The sequence below is a fragment of the Nicotiana tabacum genome, chromosome 15 (assembly GCF_000715075.1).
Source record: "Nicotiana tabacum cultivar K326 chromosome 15, ASM71507v2, whole genome shotgun sequence".
Classification (NCBI taxonomy): Eukaryota; Viridiplantae; Streptophyta; class Magnoliopsida; order Solanales; family Solanaceae; genus Nicotiana; species Nicotiana tabacum.
In genome coordinates this window covers 99878864-99902211 of record NC_134094.1, presented here as the reverse complement: position 1 = coordinate 99902211, position 23348 = coordinate 99878864, and the positions used below count along the sequence as shown (strand labels likewise).

At 36.2% G+C, this 23348-nt stretch overlaps 2 protein-coding genes across 2 annotated transcripts; both read left to right on the top strand.

Moving 5' to 3' along the window:
* The first annotated feature begins 6053 nt into the window (after window positions 1-6053).
* Window positions 6054-7821, top strand: LOC107793696 (MFP1 attachment factor 1). Its single transcript, XM_016616100.2, has 2 exons — window positions 6054-6474; window positions 7340-7821. The coding sequence occupies exons 1-2, from the start codon at window positions 6190-6192 to the stop codon at window positions 7502-7504; spliced, it is 450 nt and encodes a 149-aa protein (XP_016471586.1). The 5' UTR covers window positions 6054-6189; the 3' UTR covers window positions 7505-7821.
* Window positions 7822-9735: 1914 nt separating this feature from the next.
* On the top strand, window positions 9736-13855 carry LOC107793697 (uncharacterized). Its single transcript, XM_016616101.2, has 13 exons — window positions 9736-9975; window positions 10094-10174; window positions 10282-10364; window positions 10614-10723; window positions 10826-10939; window positions 11627-11709; window positions 11799-12012; window positions 12108-12185; window positions 12414-12464; window positions 12557-12646; window positions 12820-12870; window positions 13523-13600; window positions 13703-13855. Exons 1-13 carry the CDS (start codon window positions 9767-9769, stop codon window positions 13757-13759), a joined length of 1299 nt encoding a protein of 432 aa, XP_016471587.2. The 5' UTR covers window positions 9736-9766; the 3' UTR covers window positions 13760-13855.
* The last annotated feature ends 9493 nt before the right edge of the window (window positions 13856-23348 follow it).

The window sequence follows — 23348 nt, the reverse complement described above, 5'->3', positions numbered from 1 at the left end:
TCTAAAAGCTCGACATATCGTCGATAAGGGTTGTTTGGCTTATCTAGCCTATAATCGGGATACTACTGCAGAGACTCCAGCTATTGATTCAGTGCCTGTAGTTCGAAAGTTCTCCGATGTATTTCCTTCAGATCTTCCAGGCATGCCACCAGATCGTGATATTGATTTTTGTATTGACTTAGCTCCAGATACCCAGCCTATATATATCCCACCGTATCGCGTGGCTCCGAAAGAATTAAAGGAATTGAAAGAACAGCTTGAGGAGTTATTAGCAAAAGGGTTCATCTGACCAAGTGTATCGCCTTGGGGTGCACCGGTGTTATTTGTGAAGAAAAAGGATGGAACTATGCGAATGTGTATTGACTATCACCAACTGAACAAAGTCACCATTAAGAACAAGTACTCTTTGCCGCGTATTGATGATCTATTTGACCAGTTGCAGGGTGCTAGGGTGTTTTCTAAGATCGACTTGAGGTCGGGGTACCATCAATTGAAGATTTGGGATTCGGATGTTCCGAAGACTGCTTTCCGGACTAGATATGGTCATTATGAATTTCTGGTGATGACTTTTGGTTTGACTAACGCACCGGCAGTATTTATGGATTTGATGAACAGGGTATTCAGGCCATATATTGATTTGTTTATCATTGGCTTCATTGATGATATTTTGATTTACTCGCGCAGTAAGGAAGAGCATGAGCAACATATGAGAGTGGTGCTTCAAACACTGCGGGAACAAAAGATGTATGCTAAGTTCTCCAAATGTGAGTTTTGGCTAAATTCTGTAGCACTCTTGGGGCATATTGTTATCAAACGAGGGCATTAAAGTTGATCCTAAAATGATTGAGGCAGTTCATAATTGGCATCGTCCCACTTCGACGACTGAGATTAGGAGTTTCCTAGGTTTAACAGGTTATTATCGTCGGTTTGTGGAGGGTTCTTCATCTATTGCAGCACCTTTGACCAAATTAACCCAGAATGGCTCTTTGTTCCGATGGCCTGATGATTGTGAGGTGAGCTTTCAGAAGCTAAAGACAACATTGACTACAGCACCAATGTTAGTGTTGCCTTCCAGTTCGGGGATGTATACAGTGTATTGTGACGCTTCACGCCTTGTCTTAGGTTGTGTGTTGTTGCAGGAAGGGCGAGTTATTGCATATGCTTCACGTCAGCTGAAGCCCCACGAGAAGAATTATCCGGTACATGATTTGGAGTTAGCTGCGATTGTTCACGCTCTTAAAATTTGGAGGCATTATCTTTATGGGGTGTCTTGTGAAGTTTACACTAATCATCACAGTTTGCAGCATTTGTTCAAGCAGAGGGACCTAAATTTGAGGCAACGTAGATGACTTGAGTTACTAAAAGATTATGATATTACTATCATGTATCATCCGGGCAAAGCAAATGTGGTTGCCGACACCTTGAGTAGAAAGGCGAAGAGTATGGGTAGTCTGGCTTTCATTTCAGTAGAGGAGAGACCATTAGCTTTAGATATTCAATCCTTGGCTAACAAACTTGTGAGGCTGGATATTTCAGAACCCATCCGAGTTCTTGTATGTGTTGTAGCCCAGTCTTTACTATTTGAGCAGATCAAGGCTCGCCAGTTTGATGATCCACACTTAATGGTTCTTCGAGAAACGGTACTACGGGGTGGTGCCAAGGAAGTTACTATTGGCGCGGATGGTGTTCTGCGACTCCAGGATCGTCTATGTGTTCCTAATGTGGATGAAATGAGGAAAAAGATCCTAGAGGAGGCACACAGTTCTCGGTATTCTATTCATCCAGGTGCTTCGAAGATGTATCGTGACTTGAAGCAGCATTATTGGTGGCGGCGAATGAAAAAGGACATAGTTGAGTATGTAGCTCGGTGTCTAAATTGCCAGCAAGTTAAATATGAGTACCAGAGGCCAGGTGGCCTACTTCAGCAGATGACTATACCCGAGTAGAAATGGGAACGCATTACTATGGACTTTGTAGTTGGGTTACCGCGGACCTTGCGGAAGTTTGATGCAGTATGGGTTATTGTCGACAGGTTGACCAAGCCGGCACACTTCATTCTGGTCGCAACTACATACACTTCAGAGAGGTTGGCCTAGATTTATATTCAGGAGATAGTTCGATTGCACGGTGTGCCAATTTCCATCATATCAAATAGAGTCCCTTAGTTTACTTCATATTTCTGGATATCCGTACAAAGTGAATTGGGGACCCGCGTAGAGCTCAGCACAGCCTTTCATCCGTAGACCGACGGGAAGTCAGAGCGGACAGTTCAGATTTTGGAGGATATGCTCAGGGCATGTGTGATTGACTTTGGAGGTCAGTGGGATCGTTTCTTGCCTTTGTCGAATTTTGCTTATAACAACAGTTACCAATCCAGCATCGAGATGGCTCAATTTGAGGCTTTCAATGGTCGGCGATGTCGTTCGCCCATCGGATGGTTTGAGCCCGGTGAGGCTAAGTTACATGGTACTGATTTGGTAAAGGATGCCTTGGAAAAGGTAAAATTAATTCAGGAGCGACTTCGTACAGCACAGTCCAGGTAGAAAAGTTACGCGGATTAGAAAGCACGTGATTTATCGTTTATGGTGGGTGAAAAAGTTCTCTTGAAGGTTTCGCCGATGAAGGGAATCATGAGATTAGGGAAGAAGGACAAGTTGAGCCCAAGGTTTATAGGACCATTTGAGGTGTTGAGACGAGTTGGGGAAGTTGCTTATAAGCTTGCTTTGCCTCAAAGTCTATCAGGAGTTCATCCAATTTTCCATGTATCTATGCTCCAGAAGTATCATACCGACCGATCGCATGTGTTAGACTTCAGCACGGTTCATCTAGATAAGAGCTTGGGTTATGAAGAAAAGGCAGTTGCCATTGTTGATAAACAGATTTGCCAGTTGAGGTCCAAGAAGATTTCTACGGTAAAAGTCCAGTGGAGGGGCCAACCAGTCGAGGAAGCGACTTGGGAGGCCGAGGAGGACATGCTGAGCAAATATCCACATTTATTCAGCACTCAAGGTATAATTCTAAACCCGTTCGAGGACGAACGTTTGTTTAAGATGTGGAGAATGTAATGACCCAACCGGTCATTTTGACTTTTAGAACCCCATCCCCCTAAATAAAACTCTCCTTATGTGATCTTATTAATTTATGACTTGCGAGGATGGTTGGTTCGGGATTTGAAAGTGTTCGGGTTGAAATCGGAACACTTAGTTCCTTAATTTGGTTTTAAAAGCCCAAGTTTGACTTCGGTCAACATTTTGAGAAAACGACCCTGGAATCGGGATTTGGCGGTTCCAATAAGTTCATATGATGATTTTGGACTTGGGCGCATGTTCGAATCGGATTTTGGACAACCCGGGAGCGTTTCGACGCTTAATAGTGAAAATCAACTATTTGAAGGTTTAATGTTCTTTAAATTTGGTTTGGAGTAGGTTTTGGAGTAATTGAAGTCCGTTTGGAATTTCGAGCCTGATGATAGCTCCGTATGGTGATTTAAAATTTGCACGTAAAAATTGATATCATTCCGAGTAGTATAAGTATATTTCGGCACGTTCAGAGTAAGTTTGAAGAATTTGAAAATTCTAAGTTGAATCAATTTGGTTTGAGGTATGATTCTTAGTTTTGATGTTATTTTATACGTTCCGAGGGTTCGAGCGAGTCCGTTTTATGATTTCAAACTTGTTGGTATATTCGGGCGGGGCTCCGGGGGCCTCGGGTGTTAACCGGACGAGGCTCGGACCAAATTTGGACTTTGGAGCAGCAGCTAAAGCTTCCAGCTTCTGCTGCAACCGCACCTGCGCTTGGCCAGCCGCATGTGAGAGCCCGCAGAAGCGAGCCACGAGGCACAGAAGCGGACAAGCCAAGCACGCCCAGGGATCGCATGAGCGAGATTTTTGGCGCACCTGCGAGCGCGCAGGTTCGGCCCTTAGGGCGCAGATGAGAAGCTTGGCCAGGCGAGGGAAACGTGCACCTGCGAGGCTTTGTCCGCAGGTGTGGCTAGCCCTCCGCAGGTGCGAAATTACTGTTGAGCAGAACGTTTTAAATGGGCGAGGCTCAGCCATTTTAGCCAGTAATTCCTCTATTTTTGGCGATTTTGGAGCTTTTGAGAAGGGATTTCAACTAACAACTTGAAGGTAAGTTAATCCTACACACTTTGAGTTAAATACATAGATTATGGGTAGATTATAACCTATAAATTTGTGGAAATCATGGGTTAGAGGAAAAACCTAGATTTGTATAAAAATGAGATTTTAACCACGAAAATGGTTATGGAATTGGATGAAAATTGTATATTTGAGTTCTTGAGATTATGGGTAACGATTTTCTCTAAAATTTTTCGGAATCCGGGCACGTGGTTCCAGGGTGAATTTTAGGAATTTACCATTTTTGGATAGGGTAATTTATTTAGTAGTCTAATTTCGAATTTTTTAGCATGTATTAATTATTTTATATAACTTTTGGATAGTTTCGGCACCGAATTGAGATTTTACGCGATATAGTGATCGTGAAGTGGGCTTTGAGATAAGGTAAGTCTCTTGCCTAACCTTGTAAGAGGGAATTTACCCCATAGGTGATTCATATTAATAGTTGTTGCTAATTGTGGGGGCTACATACGCACGAGGTGACGAGAGTCCGTACGTAGCTACTAATTATGTTAATGTCCGGGTAGTTTAGGACTCAAATCATGAATTACTTGTGATAATTGCTCCTTTTATTTAATTAAAATACTAGAATTATATTGTAAATTATTTGAGAAAATAGTAAAAGATCGAATCTTCGTATACTCGAATTTTGTGTAAATTATTGAATTGTTAATAGAGATTGAACATCCTACGTATTAATATTATAATAACTTCTCATTCCAGAGAAAATGTCCTCCTTTCTTGTGGAGCGGGCTGAACGCCTCGGCAGTATAGATAAATCTATGGATCGTGCCGCACGTCCCTCGGTAGTGTACACGACACTCTGGATCGGGCCGTACGACCTCGGCAGAAATCGTGCCTAATAATAAATTACACGATACCTTGATATTTTAATTGCTGCTTATGAAGTTAATTGATAAATTGGAAATTATTGAAATGTAAGGAATTCATTATTTTTGCTTGTTAAGAAAATTATTGTTGTTTATCTAAAAATCATGTTTAATTCAATATATTCTATTGTAATATTATGGACCCATAATGAGTGTCAAAGCCGACCTCTCGTCACTACTTCTTCGAGATTAGGCTTGATATTTACTGGGTACACGTTGTTTACGTACTCATGCTATACTTGCTGCACTTTTTGTGCAGGATCTGAGGCAGGTACTAGTGGAGGACCTATCATCGCACACCCACGTTATCCATAGGCTTAGTGGTGAACTGCCTTTCTGAGCCGTTCTGCAGCAACTAATGCCTCTTTTTGTATTTGTATTCTGTCTATTTTATTTCGGACAGTATTTAAAATTTTGTATAATCTACTAGATGCTCATACACTTGTGACACCAGGTCTTGACACACACACTAGTAGAATTTGTGGATTTAATTATTTTACTTGTATTTTAATTTATCTTATTTTCTCATAACTTTCTTAAATTTTGAAATTTCGAAGAGTTTAATTACTCGGATAATTTTTAAAGAAATGAATATATATTTAAATCATTAGTTGGCTTGCCTAGATGAGATGTTGGGCGACATCTCGACATATAGGTGAGTTTGGGTCGTAACAGTTTGGATATAAGAATTGTGAAATTTCGAAAAAGTAAAAAAAAAATTCAAGTTAAAATGATATTTAAAAATTAGAGTTGTGTTTGGACATGAGTACTATTTGGAGTTGTTTTTAATTTTTGTGAGTGATTTGAAGTGAAAATTTTAAAAAATAATTTTTTAGAGTTTTATAAATTTTCAAAAAAAAAATCAAAATTTAACTTCAAGTGATATTTGAAATTTTTATGGCGTTTTTGAAAAAGTAAAAGGATACAGAAAAAAAAAAAATGATTTTTGTCTTAATGGCCAAACGACAAACGGCCCTAAAAAGAAAAAGGAGAAGAGATGCAACTCCTAATTTCACCTTTTGAGAAATAGGTAAATGCATTTAATTTCTGTCTTCATTACCAATTAATAATTCCCGTCAATTTCTCTCTTTCAAAATTGCTTACACCAGCAAGAAGAAGAACCGAACAGAACCCAAAATCCCCAAATCTCTCCTTCCGCATCAATGGCTGAAATGGAAGAAACTCCACAGACCCAATTAGAACCCACTAATTCCCACGATACCCAGAAAAATTTTTCATTCAGAATTTGGCCACCCACACAGCGCACCCGTGACGCCGTCATTCAGCGTCTCATCGAAACTCTCTCTACCCCTTCTATCCTCTCGAAACGTTACGGCACTCTCACAAATGAAGAGGCTTCAGATATTGCCAGGTGCATAGAGGAAGAGGCCTTTACCTTTGCTGGATCCTCTGTCTCCCCTGACGATGATGGAATCGAGATCCTTCAGGTACGTAAAGGGTTCAACTACTTTCAACTTTAACCATTGTACGTATATACAAAGAGACTTATGTATACTAGTACTTAGTCATTTATCTGCTACTCTTTACTTCGTCATTTCTATATTTTGAAATTATTTGATTTTATACTTTACATTTTTCTTCTCTATTGTTTGAAATAAACTTTACTCTATTATTTATTTTTCTTCTTCTCGAGGCTATGGTCTTTCGTAAACAACCTCTCTATCCCCTCCGAGGGTAGGGACATACATTCTATCCTCCCAGACCCTACTTGTGAGATTATACTAGGTTGTTGTTGTTGTTGTATATTTTACCTTTAATGAGATCAGTGACAGTAAATTACACTGTTTAGATAGGTAAAAATTATATATACTCTGTATTAATTCCCTTGACTTTCTTGTGTACACTTCTTTAAATTTTAACTCCTTTCATAAAAATCCTGGCTCCGCTACTGAGTGATGATTTATAGCCACAAAAATGTCTATGGTTTATTTTAGATCACATGTTTCAAAAGACTTTCTTTCGACAAAGAGAGTATAATGTACTATATCTCACCCACTTCTTGACGAATCTAGCTTGTAACTTAGGAGTTCACGTGAATATAATAGCCTTTGCCTAGATACTCTATATTTATTAAGAAATTCATTAAATATCTATAAATAGTTGATCGTGAACCTAGTTATTATTGTATATTGACTTGATGTTGTTGGAGGAACTCATAAACATCAAATCCTGGATCCGTCTCTACACCTAAATTGTGATATGTATCTCTTTAGGAATACTACCATGTATATGTATAATAAACTGTACTTCTTAAGATCCAGTGACTAAATGGTGGATATGTATCTGCTTTAGGTATACTCCAAGGAGATTAGCAAGCGTATGCTGGACGCTGTGAAGTCTAGATCTGCTGCTACCACTTCCCCGGAAGCTGAAAGTAAACCATCAGAGTCGCTGGCGAATGCTTCGGAGTCTTCTGCTCACACTGGGGAAACCTCATCCATTGAAACCGAGTCTTGAAAGTTGCACCGAGGTCATTTAGTTTTCGTCTAATTGATTCTGCAGTGAGAAAAACTCTAGGTTTTAGTCAATTTAGGTGTACTGAGATCTCATTGTGCTGTTTATGGATTATGTAGATCGATATATATAATGTTGGATCAATAAACATTTATGTGAGAGCCTTCTGATTTATTGCCTTTCTTCAGTAACATGCATAAGATTGAGGGTTCCTGATATAAAGTCTAGATTCTGCCTGTGCTTTGTTATATCTGACACTAATCTCCATTGATGCGGACGGGATTGACTTGATTTTATATTTTATTTCTGGGAGTCAGTGAGGGATGCGTTTATTTTTTTGTTTTTTCGATTCTTCACATTTTTTGCTATTATTAACTTGTCTGAGTGTATGTGATCACAAAATCAAATAAAGCAAGAGAGTTGAGGTTCTATGTGATCACAAACCCAAATAAAGGAGGAGAGTTGAGGTCTCTAGATGTTAGCGTAAAGAGTAACTCTGATAGATACTGAGGAATCATACCACCAACCTTAGCTAATTTGGGATTGAAGCTTAATTGATTGTTCAGTTTTATTTTTACGTTTTTATGATTGGTGCTTAATGATCCAGATCCTCCTCATCTTGATTGTGTTATAACAACCATGGTTCTTAGGGATGCTGTTTTGACGGGATGTGTCATTTATTGCTTATGCTGTCATGTGACACAAATAAGTTTATCTAGTCCCTTGATAATATTTGGGGTTATTGCTTAATTCTCTGTTAATTAAGATGGTATATAATAGCTGAATATTATTATTGCTTCTGGGATATTTGGTTGGTTTTGTATGGACATGACTTGTGCTGGATCTCAACATTAATTTAGAGAAAAATGATACACATTCTATTAAGGCGTGGAGTAGGAATCTTGGAAGTTTTAACTTAAGCTGTGGATATTGCTTACATTTTACGTTTGTGTCAGAGGTAGTTCTTACATTTGTTTTGGTCTATTGTGTAACTTAAAAACATTTTCCATTGCTGATAGAATCCAACCTCCAATTATATGTGCGAGTAACAGGACAAGATTGGGGAATTGGAAGCCTTTGCATTTAGTGTATTTGCATGGATATACAATTGCCCTTTTAGAGTTTAAACCCAATTTTAAGTTTTGGTGGACAAAGTTATTCGATACATGTGCTGGTGCGAGGTAGTACATATTCGGTGGAATAATCGAGTTGTGCGAAAGCTTGTCCAGAGACCACCCTCAAGGCCTCAACCACAAAAAGGAAAGGACATGAACGATGAGATATATCCTTAATTAAGCTGGAAAGAATCTGGAAACAAACGCCATCTTTGGGAGATGTTTGTAGGGAGTTGGAACTTGACTTAACTTACATAGGTGGTAAACAGTTGGGATACTGAAACCAACGCTCTCAAATTAGAAGTACCAGAATGAGTAAAATGAACCTAACGTAGATCTATTGTTTGTTAATTCCTTCTAGTAAACCAAGACTCCAAGAGCCTAATGACTATTTTTATTCACGTTTAGTTATTTGCTATGGTAATCAAACGTAATTTTGAACTTCAAGTGATCATATATTAATATGGCGTCATATACAATAGTAAATTATCCTAAAGAAAGTTAAATATTACATAATAAATCATTAATCTAGCTTAACAACTTCACTTCATACACTAACGTAATCATTAGAATTTACACCAGCACTATTAAGCACATTTGAGTCTCATTGCAATAAAGTTGTGGAACTCTTTATTCTGTATATATTCTGATGAGTGATGGGGGAACTGGGAAGTGCACAAATAGCCGTTTTTAGGACCCATATTTGAAGAATAGTTAAAATTTACAATACTTTTTGATTTTGGCCGATTGTGAGTCGAAAGTTTCTAACTCAGACTCCGGCTCTGTCAAAACCTAACTTTAAACCTCAGGTCTTAAGTTTGTATGCAAGTTAACTTTCACTTCCCTTATTTTTCCTTTTACAACTCCACTTTTCCCTTATTCCTGATGTTAAGAATAAAATTACTCCTTTTGACGCAGGAGACATGTATGTATTGTTTAAAACGGTTGTTTACTCTAAACCTAATAGCGTCCAGACAAATCCTTTCTCAATTTGAATACGGAATGACCAGTTCAATTTATGGAAATTCCAACATAGAAATTATAAAGGCAGCTTAATATCGTTCCCTTTTCCTTTTCCTTGTCGCATGCAAATTTCTTTCACTATAAATAGAAAGACAACCAAATTCACAAATACTTGGGACAATTAATCATGCAAGAAAAACATCAACAGAAATCAAAGGCACATAACATATTACGTAACAAGAGAAGTTCAGTGAAGAATTCAAGAACAATGACAGATTCAGATTGTACGGAGTTTGAGAGAACGAAACCCAGAAAGAGGCGTCAAAAGCTTATTAAGCGTCCAATTTCAAGATCAAAAACTGTTTGTGATTATTTAGAAGAACTGTATAAAAAGAAGTAAGTTCTTACACTTTTCTTTTTCTTCAATTTCCCTAGTTAAACTTTTAAAATTTAAATTAGAATGATCTGCTATTAATATATATGACTTGGTTTCTTTTTTTTTTTTTAATTGTAGGGGATCCATAAGAGAAGACGCACTAGGCAAATTGATCAATGAATTTAAGAAAGCGGTGCGATATGAATTTGCTCAGAATATGTACGTAATATATTTAATTTTGCTGATTGTTTTTTTGAAATTTAATTGGCAGATAACAATATTTAGGGAAATATACTGATTAAATCATTGGTGTATGTTTTATTCAGTTGTGTTACTTTAACACACCGATGCGAAAATTCGTTGAAGCGGGGTTCTGCTTTGGAAATTGATCTTGCACTACAACTTATAGGTTTGTACATATTTCCATTAAATTACACAAGTGATATTTCTCGGCCACGATTTCAATAACTTCAAGTGCTAATAATTGATTTCTAAATTTAATATATGAGTACATATTTAATAAATTTCTTAATACAAATATCATGTTTGACCAAAATCTACTGGATTCGATCGAACCCATATCTGGACTTCTACGTCTTGCCCTGTAGACTATAGTTGATAGTACTATTGTTGTACTCATTAATTGATTGGGATGTAGGATTGTTAGCAATAACACTTGGGGCTGGAGATCATGCACATGAGATATATGAATATTCACTAGAGTTTCTTCCTCAAGTTCTCAAATCCAAGTCATCTCATTCTGCCAAGGTAAACTTTTGTGTTTGATATATTTTAAATATATGATATGAAATAGTTTTATGTTTATCTGAATTTTGGACAAATTTCATGAAATTAAATTAAAATTACCAGGTATTAGAATGTTTGGCTATTGTCACCCTTATTGGTGCCAAAAATACTGATGAAACAGAAAGATCCATGGAGATTATTTGGAAAATCATGAATGAAAAAGAGACAAAACCCAGTGTAAGTCCTTCGTCCTTCAATTATACTTGCTAGCTACTTTTTATGCACTATTGTTTTATCGTTCTCGATATGTTATTAAAGCTTTACCTTTTAGTCCAAATCCTATATTTGTATACAAACATCCACGGGATAATTTTAATGGAACTTAAAAAGACTAAGCAGATGTTTGAATAAAAATTATAATTTTTGAAAAAAAGTAATATTTGGAGTTAAGTTAAAAATGGTACTCCCCTCCGGTTTAAGTAATTTTTTTGACTCTTTTCACACATATTAAGGAATCCACCTTTTAACATTAATTAGTAATAAAATTGACCATATTAACCTTAATTTGCTCATTAGAAATATAACAAACTACTCTCAGACTCTTTACTCCATGAACAACTTTGAAAAGTAGAAGTTATTTCCTTCTTGATATCTTAAAAAATTAAATATTGTGGACCACAAAAAAATTACTTAGAGTGGACCGGAGGGAGTATTTGGAATTTGAAATTATGTTTGGAATGCATTTCATTTGGAAAAAAAAAAGTTATTTTCGAAAAATCTCCAAAACATGCAAAATTTCATAGACAAACACGATTTTGAAGAAAAATTCGAAAAAAGAAAAAAAAATCTATGGGAAAACGGGTCCTAAAATTCCGAACACATAAATTTCAAATCATAATAATTTTTACTTTTGCTATATTGTAGGTTGTTGCTGCAGCAATATCTGCCTGGTCTCTTCTCCTTTCAGAAATAAATGGATGGTGTGTTAATCACAAGAAATGGAAAGGGTATGATATATACAAATTATTTTTTGTGATTAGTTTGAATTAATTTTTCCAATTATATTTTCAGTTTAAATCTCTTCAAATTGGTGCAGGTTGTTCTCGTATTTGCTGAAACAACTAGAGGAAGATTATGATCAAAATGTCAATTCTGCCTGCGTAGAAGCACTTGGTGTAATTTTTGAAAATGGCAGCCTTGAGAAATTTTCAGATGATGCAGAAAATTATGCAAACTTAAAAGACATGAAAGATGATATATTGATAAGAGCTTCAAGTGTCACCAAAGAAAATGCTTTAAAACTTCTTGAGGTGTTTTAATTTCCTACTTAATTATGTCAAGAGTTAATTAACATTTGCAAAGTTTTCTTGTTTTGTTAACCAATAATCTGTCAATTTCATTACAGGATAATAGTGAAAAGAAAATCACACTCACAATATGTGAAACTACATTGACCTTAAGCACTTTTTCCCTCGTGAAGCAGGTAAACTTTCCCAATTTTTGTTTTCTTTTCAAATGTCAGTGATTTTTTTTCATCCGGCGTCTTGTATCTGTATTGGACTATCTAAATCCGAATTTGGGTCAGATAATCTCATATTGCGAGTAAAATACTTTTTAACAAAGACAACTTCATGTTCAGGGAAAATATTAATGATTGTTATGCTTTAATTAAGTTTTATTAACAAGTCTTTCAAATGCACTTCTGTGACAGATTAATTATTTAAAAAGATATCTAGGCGATGGCTTTAAAAATCACATGAAGGTTAGTTAGTTTCATCCTCTTAAGTTTTTCATGCATTTTGAATATTAATTACGTTAATATTGCATCTCATAATTATTTGATTGGAAATACAGGATAACGAGCACCTCCATAATATTTTTCAATTTTGGCCAGAGACAACTTCTGAAGATGGCGAAGATTTGTATCAACCCGAATTTGAAGGGGTGAGCTTTCTAAATTTTTTTATATAGAGAGAGTTTATCCATAGTGTTAATTTTCTATTTTCGGTATTCTTTTTTGTATGTTCATTTTTATTTCTCTTTCCTTCTTCACCAATTAATTGTTTTCCCTCAACTTCTAAAGTACTGAAAAGTCTTACTCAATACGTATATTTAAGGTGGCTCTTCGGGTTTTTGCACCTCACATTAGAAGGGAAGCTTGCACAAAGGTACTTTGTCACAGAATTAAATTCTCTTAAATTCATGAATTATGATATTGTTAATTATGAATGCTTATGATAGATATTTACCTATAATTATATATTATAAATAATGTGACTGCGTAAAGTTTTTACATCATTAGTGCATACAACTTATATACCGTTTTTGATATAGTGATCTTGATTTGAATCCTTGTCGTCTGATTTTTCTGTACAATCTTTTTTCCTTTATTTTTATTTTTGGTATTTAAGTTATATAATTTATTTTGTTTCGTTCCAGGGTTCATCTATGCCCTTTTTAACCCCACCAATACAATTTCGTATTACAATCTTGCCAGTGTTAATTATTGCTTTATTCTAATTTCTATACTATTAATAATCAGCATACATTCATCCTGTGAACTAATTAGATGAGCGTTAATAATTTCATAATTTAGGTTGTAATCAATTTCGTTGGATATCGTTTTTGAGCTTTTTACGCTTTGTTGAACTGTCACTAAATCGCCCAAACTTATGGGGTTTACTAATAGTGTGAATTTTCCATACAATAGATATTGGTTTGATTCGCAATGTCCACCTTCCCTTGTAATAGAAATATCAATACATTTAATAAAACTGTCATGACTAATTAGCTCAATATCCTTTTTTGTTCTGTCTATAGAGGATTTCCATGTCGCCTAGTTCTTTCCTGAGCAAGGCAAATACTCAATTGAGGAACAAGTACAGGATGCTTGCAGAGGTATTTATGCTTCTTTTCATATTTATTTTTATAAATTATGATTGTGATTTATCGTTTTGATTGTTAGCTCATGTTGTTCTATGTGTGTTTTTTAATGAGCAGAAGACTAAGGCTGGAGAATATGGAGTTGATCAAGAGTTTGAATATGATGAATACTAGTTGTATTAAGATATACTATAAACCGTGTGTTTTGTTACAGTACTCCTATGGAACAATTATTTATTTATTCAATTCAATAAAATTTTATTTTAAATGTCCTTTGCTTATATAATATATGATGATTTAGTGTATAGAGTTTAGCTTATACACGAAAGATCAAATCATCGGTTCTTATAAGTCATAAAGTTTATGTGCACAAACTAATGAAAGAATTGGATAAACCAATGGTTGTAGCACAAGATTAAATATAATTTATCTTGATTATGGGAATGGTTTAGTTCCGACTTCTTGGGCCAGTACATTTTGTATGTATTGAACGGATCAAATGGAGATAAGTATTTTATACTAACTTAATGAAATAATTCTCTAATTCATTCAATGTACATATACTCTTAATCTTGATATAATTATTATTAGTTGTGTGTGTCTTTTATTGTTTTGATCTATTAAAAGACGAAATTCTTTCGTAGGTCAATAAGCCTGGTAAATTGGACAATAATGATATACATTGACGAAATAGTAATTAGTTTATAGAATCCATATCTCGGTTTTAATTTGAGATTGATGATACTCCTTTATGAAAGCTTATAAGTTTTTATGTGTAAACCCGGCCGGTGGATTTTGTATCCGAACATGAAATAAGTTAAGCAAAAGTCCAAAGGAAGTAATCAATAAATTTAATTGCCGGTAATTTATTTTGATTGATTAGTATATGAAAACACTGGGAGTTAAATAAGATTTTATGAAAGAATTTCAAAATTGAACTAAGGAGTGCAATTACAAATTTTAACGGAATAATTCGTAATTTATTATGATAGATATTAATTAGTTCCATAATAGGGAGCCTTGTTAAGTAAATTTTATGGTGTCTACCGTGTCTAAATATTAGGAAATAAACGAAACCTTTTCTTGGTCAACAAGTTTTGGCAAAGGATTTTTATCTTAAAAACGTGTCTATATATACATGGGTTTTTCCTCCATAGAACTGGACGAAAATTTGGTGCTTTTTTCTTGAAATTTCGTCTACACGAATTGTGGGACGTTTTTGGAGGTTGTGACTGTGTTACTTTGGCACTGGAGACCAATGAGATAAAATTATTTTGTTTACGATTCAAGAGATAACTCGTGTAAATTCTATATATGCTAATTATTTAATTTACACGTGAATTCAATATCTAAATTATTTTCGCTTCGTTATATAATCGAACAAGTTGTATATTACTTAGAAAATCTAAAAAATGAATTGACTGTCTCTAGCTTTACTTTAGTTGTAAAACACTTAATTTCTTGCTATATTGGATGAAACTGACTCCTTCATGTGACTCTTATTTTCACGTTCGTCACAGTAACGGAGTCATATAGTAGTTGTTACTTTGACATTGTGCTTTCTTTTCCTTGAATTTTCGATTATTTATTACTGTATTCACATAATTGTTTGCCTTTTCATACCCTATATATTTTTTCAGATGTATTATTGAGCATGTTTCAAATCAAAGCAACAGGGTTAAACGTTAAAAAAATAATTAAGAATTTTGAGTTCGATAGAATAGTAGAAAATGCTCATGGAGTGTGTATAGAGTTGCACATTCACCGACAAGCTTATCTTCAGTTCAACTGAATGGACCTAACTACAGTTAAGTTGATATTTATACTATTGTATAGCTGGCTAATTTTTGAAAGTCTTATTTGCAGTTTTAACAAGTTAGAAACATGATATTAGGCTCTTTAATAGAGTATAACAAAACTACAATAAAATGCATCACAATACTTGTAGATATATGGTGGCAGAAGTAATTAAGGACGTATAAGTCCTTTACATTTTCTATAAGACTTGAAGGTGGGGAATTACAATATTGTATTTTGATGAAACTTAGGATCCACCAAATTGTATATGGTACCAGGTTCTCTATCAGTTTCCACAGAACATACACAATAAGAGATAAGTAAATGACACAACAGAGTTTTACGTGGAAAACGCTCAGCTCACATGATTAAAAATCACGACCTACACTCGTAGGATTTCAACTTCACTAACCGAACAATTTTAGATTACAATCTATTGTAACCTAGGAATAAAACTCTTAATCTATCACTCACTTGTAATAACTCTATTACAAGCCTCTTTGTAATAACTCTATTACAAAGCTAACCACTCGACTAACTCTAGCCAAGACACAAACACAATGTTTGTGGTTTTACAAATGGTTTCCTACACAATGCTTCTAGCTAAGCTAAGTAGGAATTACAAATAATTCATTCTAACAAAGGCACAATACAACTTAGGACATATTGATAACATAGAGCTAGAAACGGGTCCTTCGTTCCGTTGTTCTTTGTTCTTGAAGCCTGGAAGTCACTTGCAAGATGTCAACACTCTTGAGAGAAAACATGATTAATTTTTCAGATGTGCAAGTGTGTGTTTTCTTCATTGGTTCATGTTAATAATATCCAAGTGACATCACTTGGATGATGCAAGCAATATCCGGTACAAGGCATTCCCCAAAATGTGACTGTTGCACTATTTACACTGTTGCATGTGTGCAGAGAAACAGTTGCAGCCACTTTACAGCTGTGAGAAGTTGACTGGTACAGTCAGCAAGGGAACTAATGTCAATTTGTTCCCTCTGTCGTATCTTTAACTCTAGCTGTTGGAACTTGTGCCCGATTTGAGATTTGTTGTGCTTTGGCACCTTGAGGATGTGTAACAGGTTTCTGATCTGGTTCTTATCATAAAGTTTGTTAGATCATCAAAATATGAAAAGGCACACATAACTTATCAATTTCTCCCTTTTTGATGATGACAAACTTATAATTGAAGTTCCCCCTTAAAACCAGAATCATGTACTTCGCCCTGAACCTGTTCTCCCTCTCAATTAATTTTCCCCCTTTTGGCACTTATAGTTAACTCATGCCACATGTGTGCACATAAATATGGATAAAAACATAGCAAAAGAGTATATACGGAATGCTCAGTAATTTTAAGGAAAAGAGAACAGAAAAGTAGTACCATTGGTACATAACCATTCAAAAATCAAAATAACTTAAAAGTACCAGCCACAAAAACAACAAAACAAAAAAGGGACCAAGGTAGGACATACAACTTTTCACTTGTCACTGGGGCACGGATGAAGAGGCAAGGGTTCTGAGAAAAATATCCATTCGGGCGTTTACATACACTTTCTCGTTAAGAAGCCGCTCCTTCAGGTCCTCGACTTGTTTCCTGAGATATGCATTTTCCTTGTTAAGAAGGGCAATCTCTATGCCAGGTGCACTACTGGAATCAGGTGCCTCCTGGGCCTGACTAAGCTGCCTTTCAAGAATAACATTACGTGCCTTCAACTTCCTTATCTCTTCATTGGGAGCATTCTGAACATCAATCAATTGAGAAATAGTGGAATTGCTGCCAACCCCTCCTTTCTTATCAATGCACTCACACTTTTCTAAGGTGGTTTTGGAGAAGGTTTGCTTGCGAGTTCCCATTGTTTCTTTTCCCAAAGGGACTTTGAAGAATTTGAACACACCTTCGTGACCAAGAACCCGTAGGGCAACCCATGATTATCATCCTTAAAGTCTGTCACTTTCTTCATATGCTCGATCATAAGGCATGGTAGATTGATTGTGGTATAGGAATCCAGTGCTTCCATTAGGAACAGGTCTTCTCGTGGCATAATGGTACGCTTTTCTGTATGTTGAAGCAAAACCTTGTTCACCATCTCGAATAACAGTTGATACACTGGAGGGAGGGCCTTGTTGTGCACCCATTCCCCTTGTTGCATTGCATCATCCTTCAGAATGGCATTTCTGAAATTGAGAGAACAGGTCCTCTCAATGGATGATATTTCTTCAGTAGGCACTCCCAAAATGCTCCCCAACACAGCCTCGTCCATCACAAAGTCTACGCCGTTGACCTTCAAACAGATGTTATCCTCTTCCACTGTGAATATATCTGCGTGGAAGCTACACACTTCTTCCTCATACACCTTAGGGCTCTCATTGGTGAACAAATATGTCCAATGTTGAAATTCACAAATATCAATCAGTTAGCGCATCCCCGTCATGTCAAGAATGTTAGGGGTAAATGTTCTTCCCCGCAGTACCCTTTGTTTTCTCAGATTTTCTCTGCTTTCATCCTTGGCCTCACTCACTTTGGCTTTCTTGGAGGAACCAGGTTCATCGTTGTCACCAACCTTCATTTTCACAGACTTTCTCACACTTTTCTCTTTCTTTGTAGACTTCTCAGACACTTTCTCACCAGACTTCTCAGACAAAGTTTCACCAAACTTTTCAGACACCTTTTCACTAGACTTGTCTACCTCAGTATTTATTTTTCATTTCTACAGCTTTCACAGATGTCTCTCTCCGGGGTTTTGGAATCACATGTTTCTTAGAGAACTTACGAATCAAGGAAGTAGGTTCCTCATTCACTTATTCATCATCAACATCAACAACAAGTGTTGGAGGCACTTCTTCCTCATTCACCAGCTTTCCCCCTTTCACCAGCCTCCTCATTTTCTTCTCGTCTTTATTTTTCTTCAGAACACATTCAAAAGCTTCCTTCTTTTGCGGCCTAGGAGTGGGTCCTTTAGGAGTGGGCTCTTTGGGAACTGCCTTCCTATTCCTAGCCGTAAAGAAGCTTGCTACAGATATATTGTCAGTCTTCTTCACTGTTGTTTCTCTTCCTCAGAAAGAGATCTCATCTCAGGAAAGACGATGTTTAACAGCTCAGTATTAAAGTGAGGAGAGTGAGCAGGATCAGTACTGACTTGGGGATCTTTCGAAGAGCAGGGAGTATCATCCTAAGTAGGAGCAGAGTGATAAGTTCCCTCATGTGTTTCCCTACTAGTACTATCATGTGCCAGATGTTCAAGTGGCACCAGTTCCCTACCCTTTTCCTTATGACCTTCACCTTCCTCCTGAGATCCAATAGTCTCATTAACACCCTCAGAACCACCAACCAAACCTCCCTCTGTAGTAATTAACAGCATATTCTCAATGTCTTCTTATTCATTTACCCCCAAAGTAGAGTCAGAGGGTACAAGAGGATTATTACCTATAGGGTTGGCAATATTCAAATCGAAGCTTGAAATAGGCGCTACTGATGCGTCACTACAACGAACCACATCATGTTGGGCTTCATCACTCTCCCCAGCCTTTTGACTAGAAACTTATTGACCTTCATCACTGTCTACTGTTACACCTTCTGCCATTTTTTCTGGCGAAGCAGAAGGAGAGGTCTCAGCAATGAATCGTTTGGGATTCCGAGTCTTGCGACTGTGGTGAGAACCAGAACTCGATTGGGTTGGAGAGGAAGTAGTGGGTAGTTGTTGGTCTGGTATGGGGTTTGGACTGGGTGATAGAGTAGACTCCGATTCTCGTTCCTATTCTTCATGAGATGAGGACACAGTGAGGACTACACTAGAGACGTTTGAAATTTTTGGATTTTGAGACAAAGTGAAGATTTATAGTGAGGACATGAGAAGAAAAGTATTTTCTTTGAGAGAGAAAATGGAAATTTTGGCTTTGATGTAGATAGTGAGGAAAGAGACTAACTTTGGGGGTTATTTAGGGGAAGTGAGAGACATGTTATAAATGGGTACGAATCACCGGGTAGACGGGTCATTTAGCAACATGTGTGATATTTGAGTTTTAAGAGATGGAGAGAGAGAGAGAGAGAGAGAGAGAGAGAGAGAGAGAGAGAGAGAGATTGAAACTTTTAATGATGTGGTACTTTTATAGCCGTTTAAAAATGTGCATGAGAATACGAAGGAACTACTAACCTGTGTCAAGAGAACTAGGTTCCCTGACTTAGTTTTGTAAATGTAAGCCTCATCCCTTTACCAAGATGCAACATCATTAGCTACTTGTTTACTTTATATTTGCCATGTATGTCTACCTGTAACAGTATAGAGATGAGTTAGAACTTGCCAAAAAATACTTTTTAATTGTTTTACATGTTCATTCTTTCATAGTCAATCATTGAGGGACCTGGTGCTCAGTCCAATTTTATCAACCCCAATGCCAATCGATTCTTTTCAAAGTGTGGGGGGTTCCATCATCATCAAGAGGTAAGTGATTTCTTTTAGTTGTGAGTTAAATACAAGGTTTATACATGGATTAAGACATGAAAATTTGTAGAAATTTGGAATTTTATAGAAAACCCTAGAAATTGGTATTTTTGGATTTTGACCACGAATTTGGGCATGAAATTGGGAATAAATTATATATTTGAGTTTATGGTGATATGGGTAAGGTTTATCTTCGAAAATGTTTAGAATCCGGGCAGGTGGGCCTGAGAGTGATTTTATCGGCTTTTCAAGCGGAGTTAAGGATTGTTATAAATTAGATTATAATAAGTATTAGAGTGTGTATTTATGATTTTGCACGTTTATTGACTAGTTTTGGAGCGTTGGGCATCGGTTTGAGTTGTTGGAAGGGCTTGGGAGCCGGTATTAGAACTTCGGAGCGAGGTAAGTCTCTTTTCTATCCTTGTAAGAGGGAATTTACCCCATAGGTGAACTTAATTAATATGTGTTGTTAATTTGTGGGGGCTACGTACGCACAAAGTGACGAGAGTCCATACGTAGCTACTATTCATGTTTATGTCCTGGTAGTTTTAGGTTTACATCATGCTTTGTGGATACTGTTATTTGATTATATTTGTTAATTGTATCAAATGAAACTAAGTCGGGGATTTTAAGGATTTAAAAGCTTCAAGTTGAATTGTCTTTATTTTGAAAATAATAAAGAAAGAGTTATGAGTTATTTATAATTTATATTTGACCGTATCGCATGTATGATTCGCGAGCGTGGTAATAGATGCCAAGAAAGAGTTATGAGTTATTGATAATTTATATTAGGCTGTGTCGCATGTATGATTCGCGAGCGTGGTAATAGATGCATCTATGGTTCGTGCCGTTCGACCCTCGGCAGTACACAATTTACATTTATGTTGAATCGGGCCGAACGTCCTCGGTGAAATTTTGTGTGTGATAATAGAACTGGAAGTTTCTTTTATAATTGGTATAAATTCATTATTTGAAAGATTATTTGTTTAAAATGAAGGAAGTGATTTGGGTCCTTAAATAGGGTGATGAATTGTTCAGTTATTTCTTGATCTGAGTTTTTATTGATATATATATATCATGCTTAATTAGAGTTTCATATTATCATATTGTTGGCCCTTAGTAAGTGTCGAATTTGACCCTTCGTCATTACTTCTTCGAGGTTAGGTGGGATACTTACTGGGTATGCATTGATTTACGTATTCATGCTACACGTGCTGTCCATTTTTGTGCAGGTTCATATACGTCTAGTGGCCTTGTGGGCGCAGAGGCATGATTATTACGGGGATTTATGTGAGCTACATTCCATATTACGAGTCCACAACCAGCAGAGTCTCCTTCAGAGTATATATATTTTCCTGTCCAACTTGCATTCCGGACAGATGTTGTATTTTATTTTGTGTTCCTAGTTGATACTCATGCACTTGTGACACCGGGTCTTGGGCGAATTATGAATTTCACTGTATTGGAATTTTTAAAGATATTATTATTTATTTTGAAAACTCCATCCTTTACTATTTAATTGAAGGAAATATGATTTTAGAAATATTAAAAATGATAACCAAATTAAGTATTTATTTTTTGCTTGCCTGACAACGGTGTCCGGCGCCATCACGAACTTTAATAGATTTTGGGTCGTGACATTACACTTACCCTCTTTAATCAATAAATTATTTTGTTTTTGATAAAGGAAAATATTAATTAATTTATCACAATAAAATCACTGGTGCCAGAAGAAAGAGATGTTTTACTTAACCTTTACTTGTTTCTGGTGTATTGGCAATGTATGTGTAAAAGTTTTGACATGTGACTAGAGTTGGTTTATTTCGCCTCTGTCTCTAACTCTCAAGTTGTTTCCTTGTTGCATTCTCATCAACTTTGAGATTTTGCATCTTATCTTCCCTGGAATATCAGTTTATACTTTTTGTCTTGGGCTTCTTAATGGGTTTGATAATGTGGGATCTACCCTCCCCAGACCCTACGGTGTGGGATAATACTGGGTATGTTGTGATTGTATTTGTATCCAAGAAAACAAAGATAGACTAGGGGTTGTTATGTATCTAATTTCTTAAATATTTACCTTCTCACATACTGTTATATATTCTTACCAGTTGTTGGGCTAAAGTAATTTAATTTTTTTTTATGTATGATGAATCAAGCGGCAGCTCTTAAGAAAAAAGTTTTGAATCCAAAAAAAGAATATAGGTTTTGATTTCCAATACCGATCAAGTGCTGAGTTAGCCAAAGAAATTCAGATTAAGAGAGAAAATCTTGCTAATGATTGCAAGGACAAAGCTGTGAAAGAGCAGGCATTACTTGGAGTTAAAAGGAAAAATCATATACCTCCAACATCAGAAGGACAAAGTAGATAGAGGTTAACTCAATCCGATTAGTCAGTTCAAAAGTTAGGAAGGAGTAAATTACCTATGTACAAATCAATTCAATCGCCTTCAAGGGAAGATCTGAACACTTCACATAATATTGCAAGAAAAGGACAAAGTAAACAAAGGTTAATTCAATTGGAGGAGCCCATTCAAAAACAAGGAATGAGTAAATTACCTATGCACATATCCATGCTCCAATCATCTTCAAAGGTAGATCGTAACATTTCCCGTATGATTGGAAGAACACAAGGTGAAAGAGAGAAACAACTTGATATCCAGGAGCTACAGAATTGCCAAAAGGTAAAGACAAACTCAGTCCTACCATCGACGAGTCTTAATCAATTTATTGAAAAATATGGGATACACGTTGGTGGTGAAAAACATCCTCATAATCACGCAGTAAATGAAATCAGATTTACGTCATCCTCTTTTATTGATGAGCATGAAATAGAATTGGTTAATTTTGCTGCACAAGAAGAAGTTGGTGATGATGAGTTTGTCGGAGACGACGATATGAACATCGATTGTGCTATAGGTGTTATGTATTAAACCTTGTAATTATTTTTCATATTGTAATTTTTTTCTTATGTCTTGGCTGTTATATCAATCTAGGGACATCAGAGAAAAAAAGAGTTCGAGGAAAAACAACATGTAAGAATATTCAGGCAAGAAGTTTTGAAGAAAGAGAGGAGGTGACATTTGACAAAGGACAAGCAATGGGACCAACTGACAAGAGAATGTCTGATTTGACCAACTTTATACGAACAATTGTAAGAAATCCTAGATTTATCCCCTTGGTGCATACTAGTTGGCATGCTGTGTCAAAGAATATTAAGCAACGAATGTGGGAATATGTCAACGTAAGAATAATTAATTTTTCAATTGTATTATTATGTATGTTTCCTACTAAGTGAAGATAAATATACGTTATTTTGCATAGTCCAAGTTCATAATTCCATCAGAAGGAGAGAAGTCGGTAATGGCTGGTCTTCGTGGTGCTTGGAGGCGGCACAAGAGAAGTATTAAGATGAAATATTTCAATAGGAATGCTACTGATGAAGATATGCTACAAAATCGTCCGAATGAGATACCAGAAGTTCAATTCCGCCAATTGATTAAGTATTGGAAGGACTTAGATGTCCA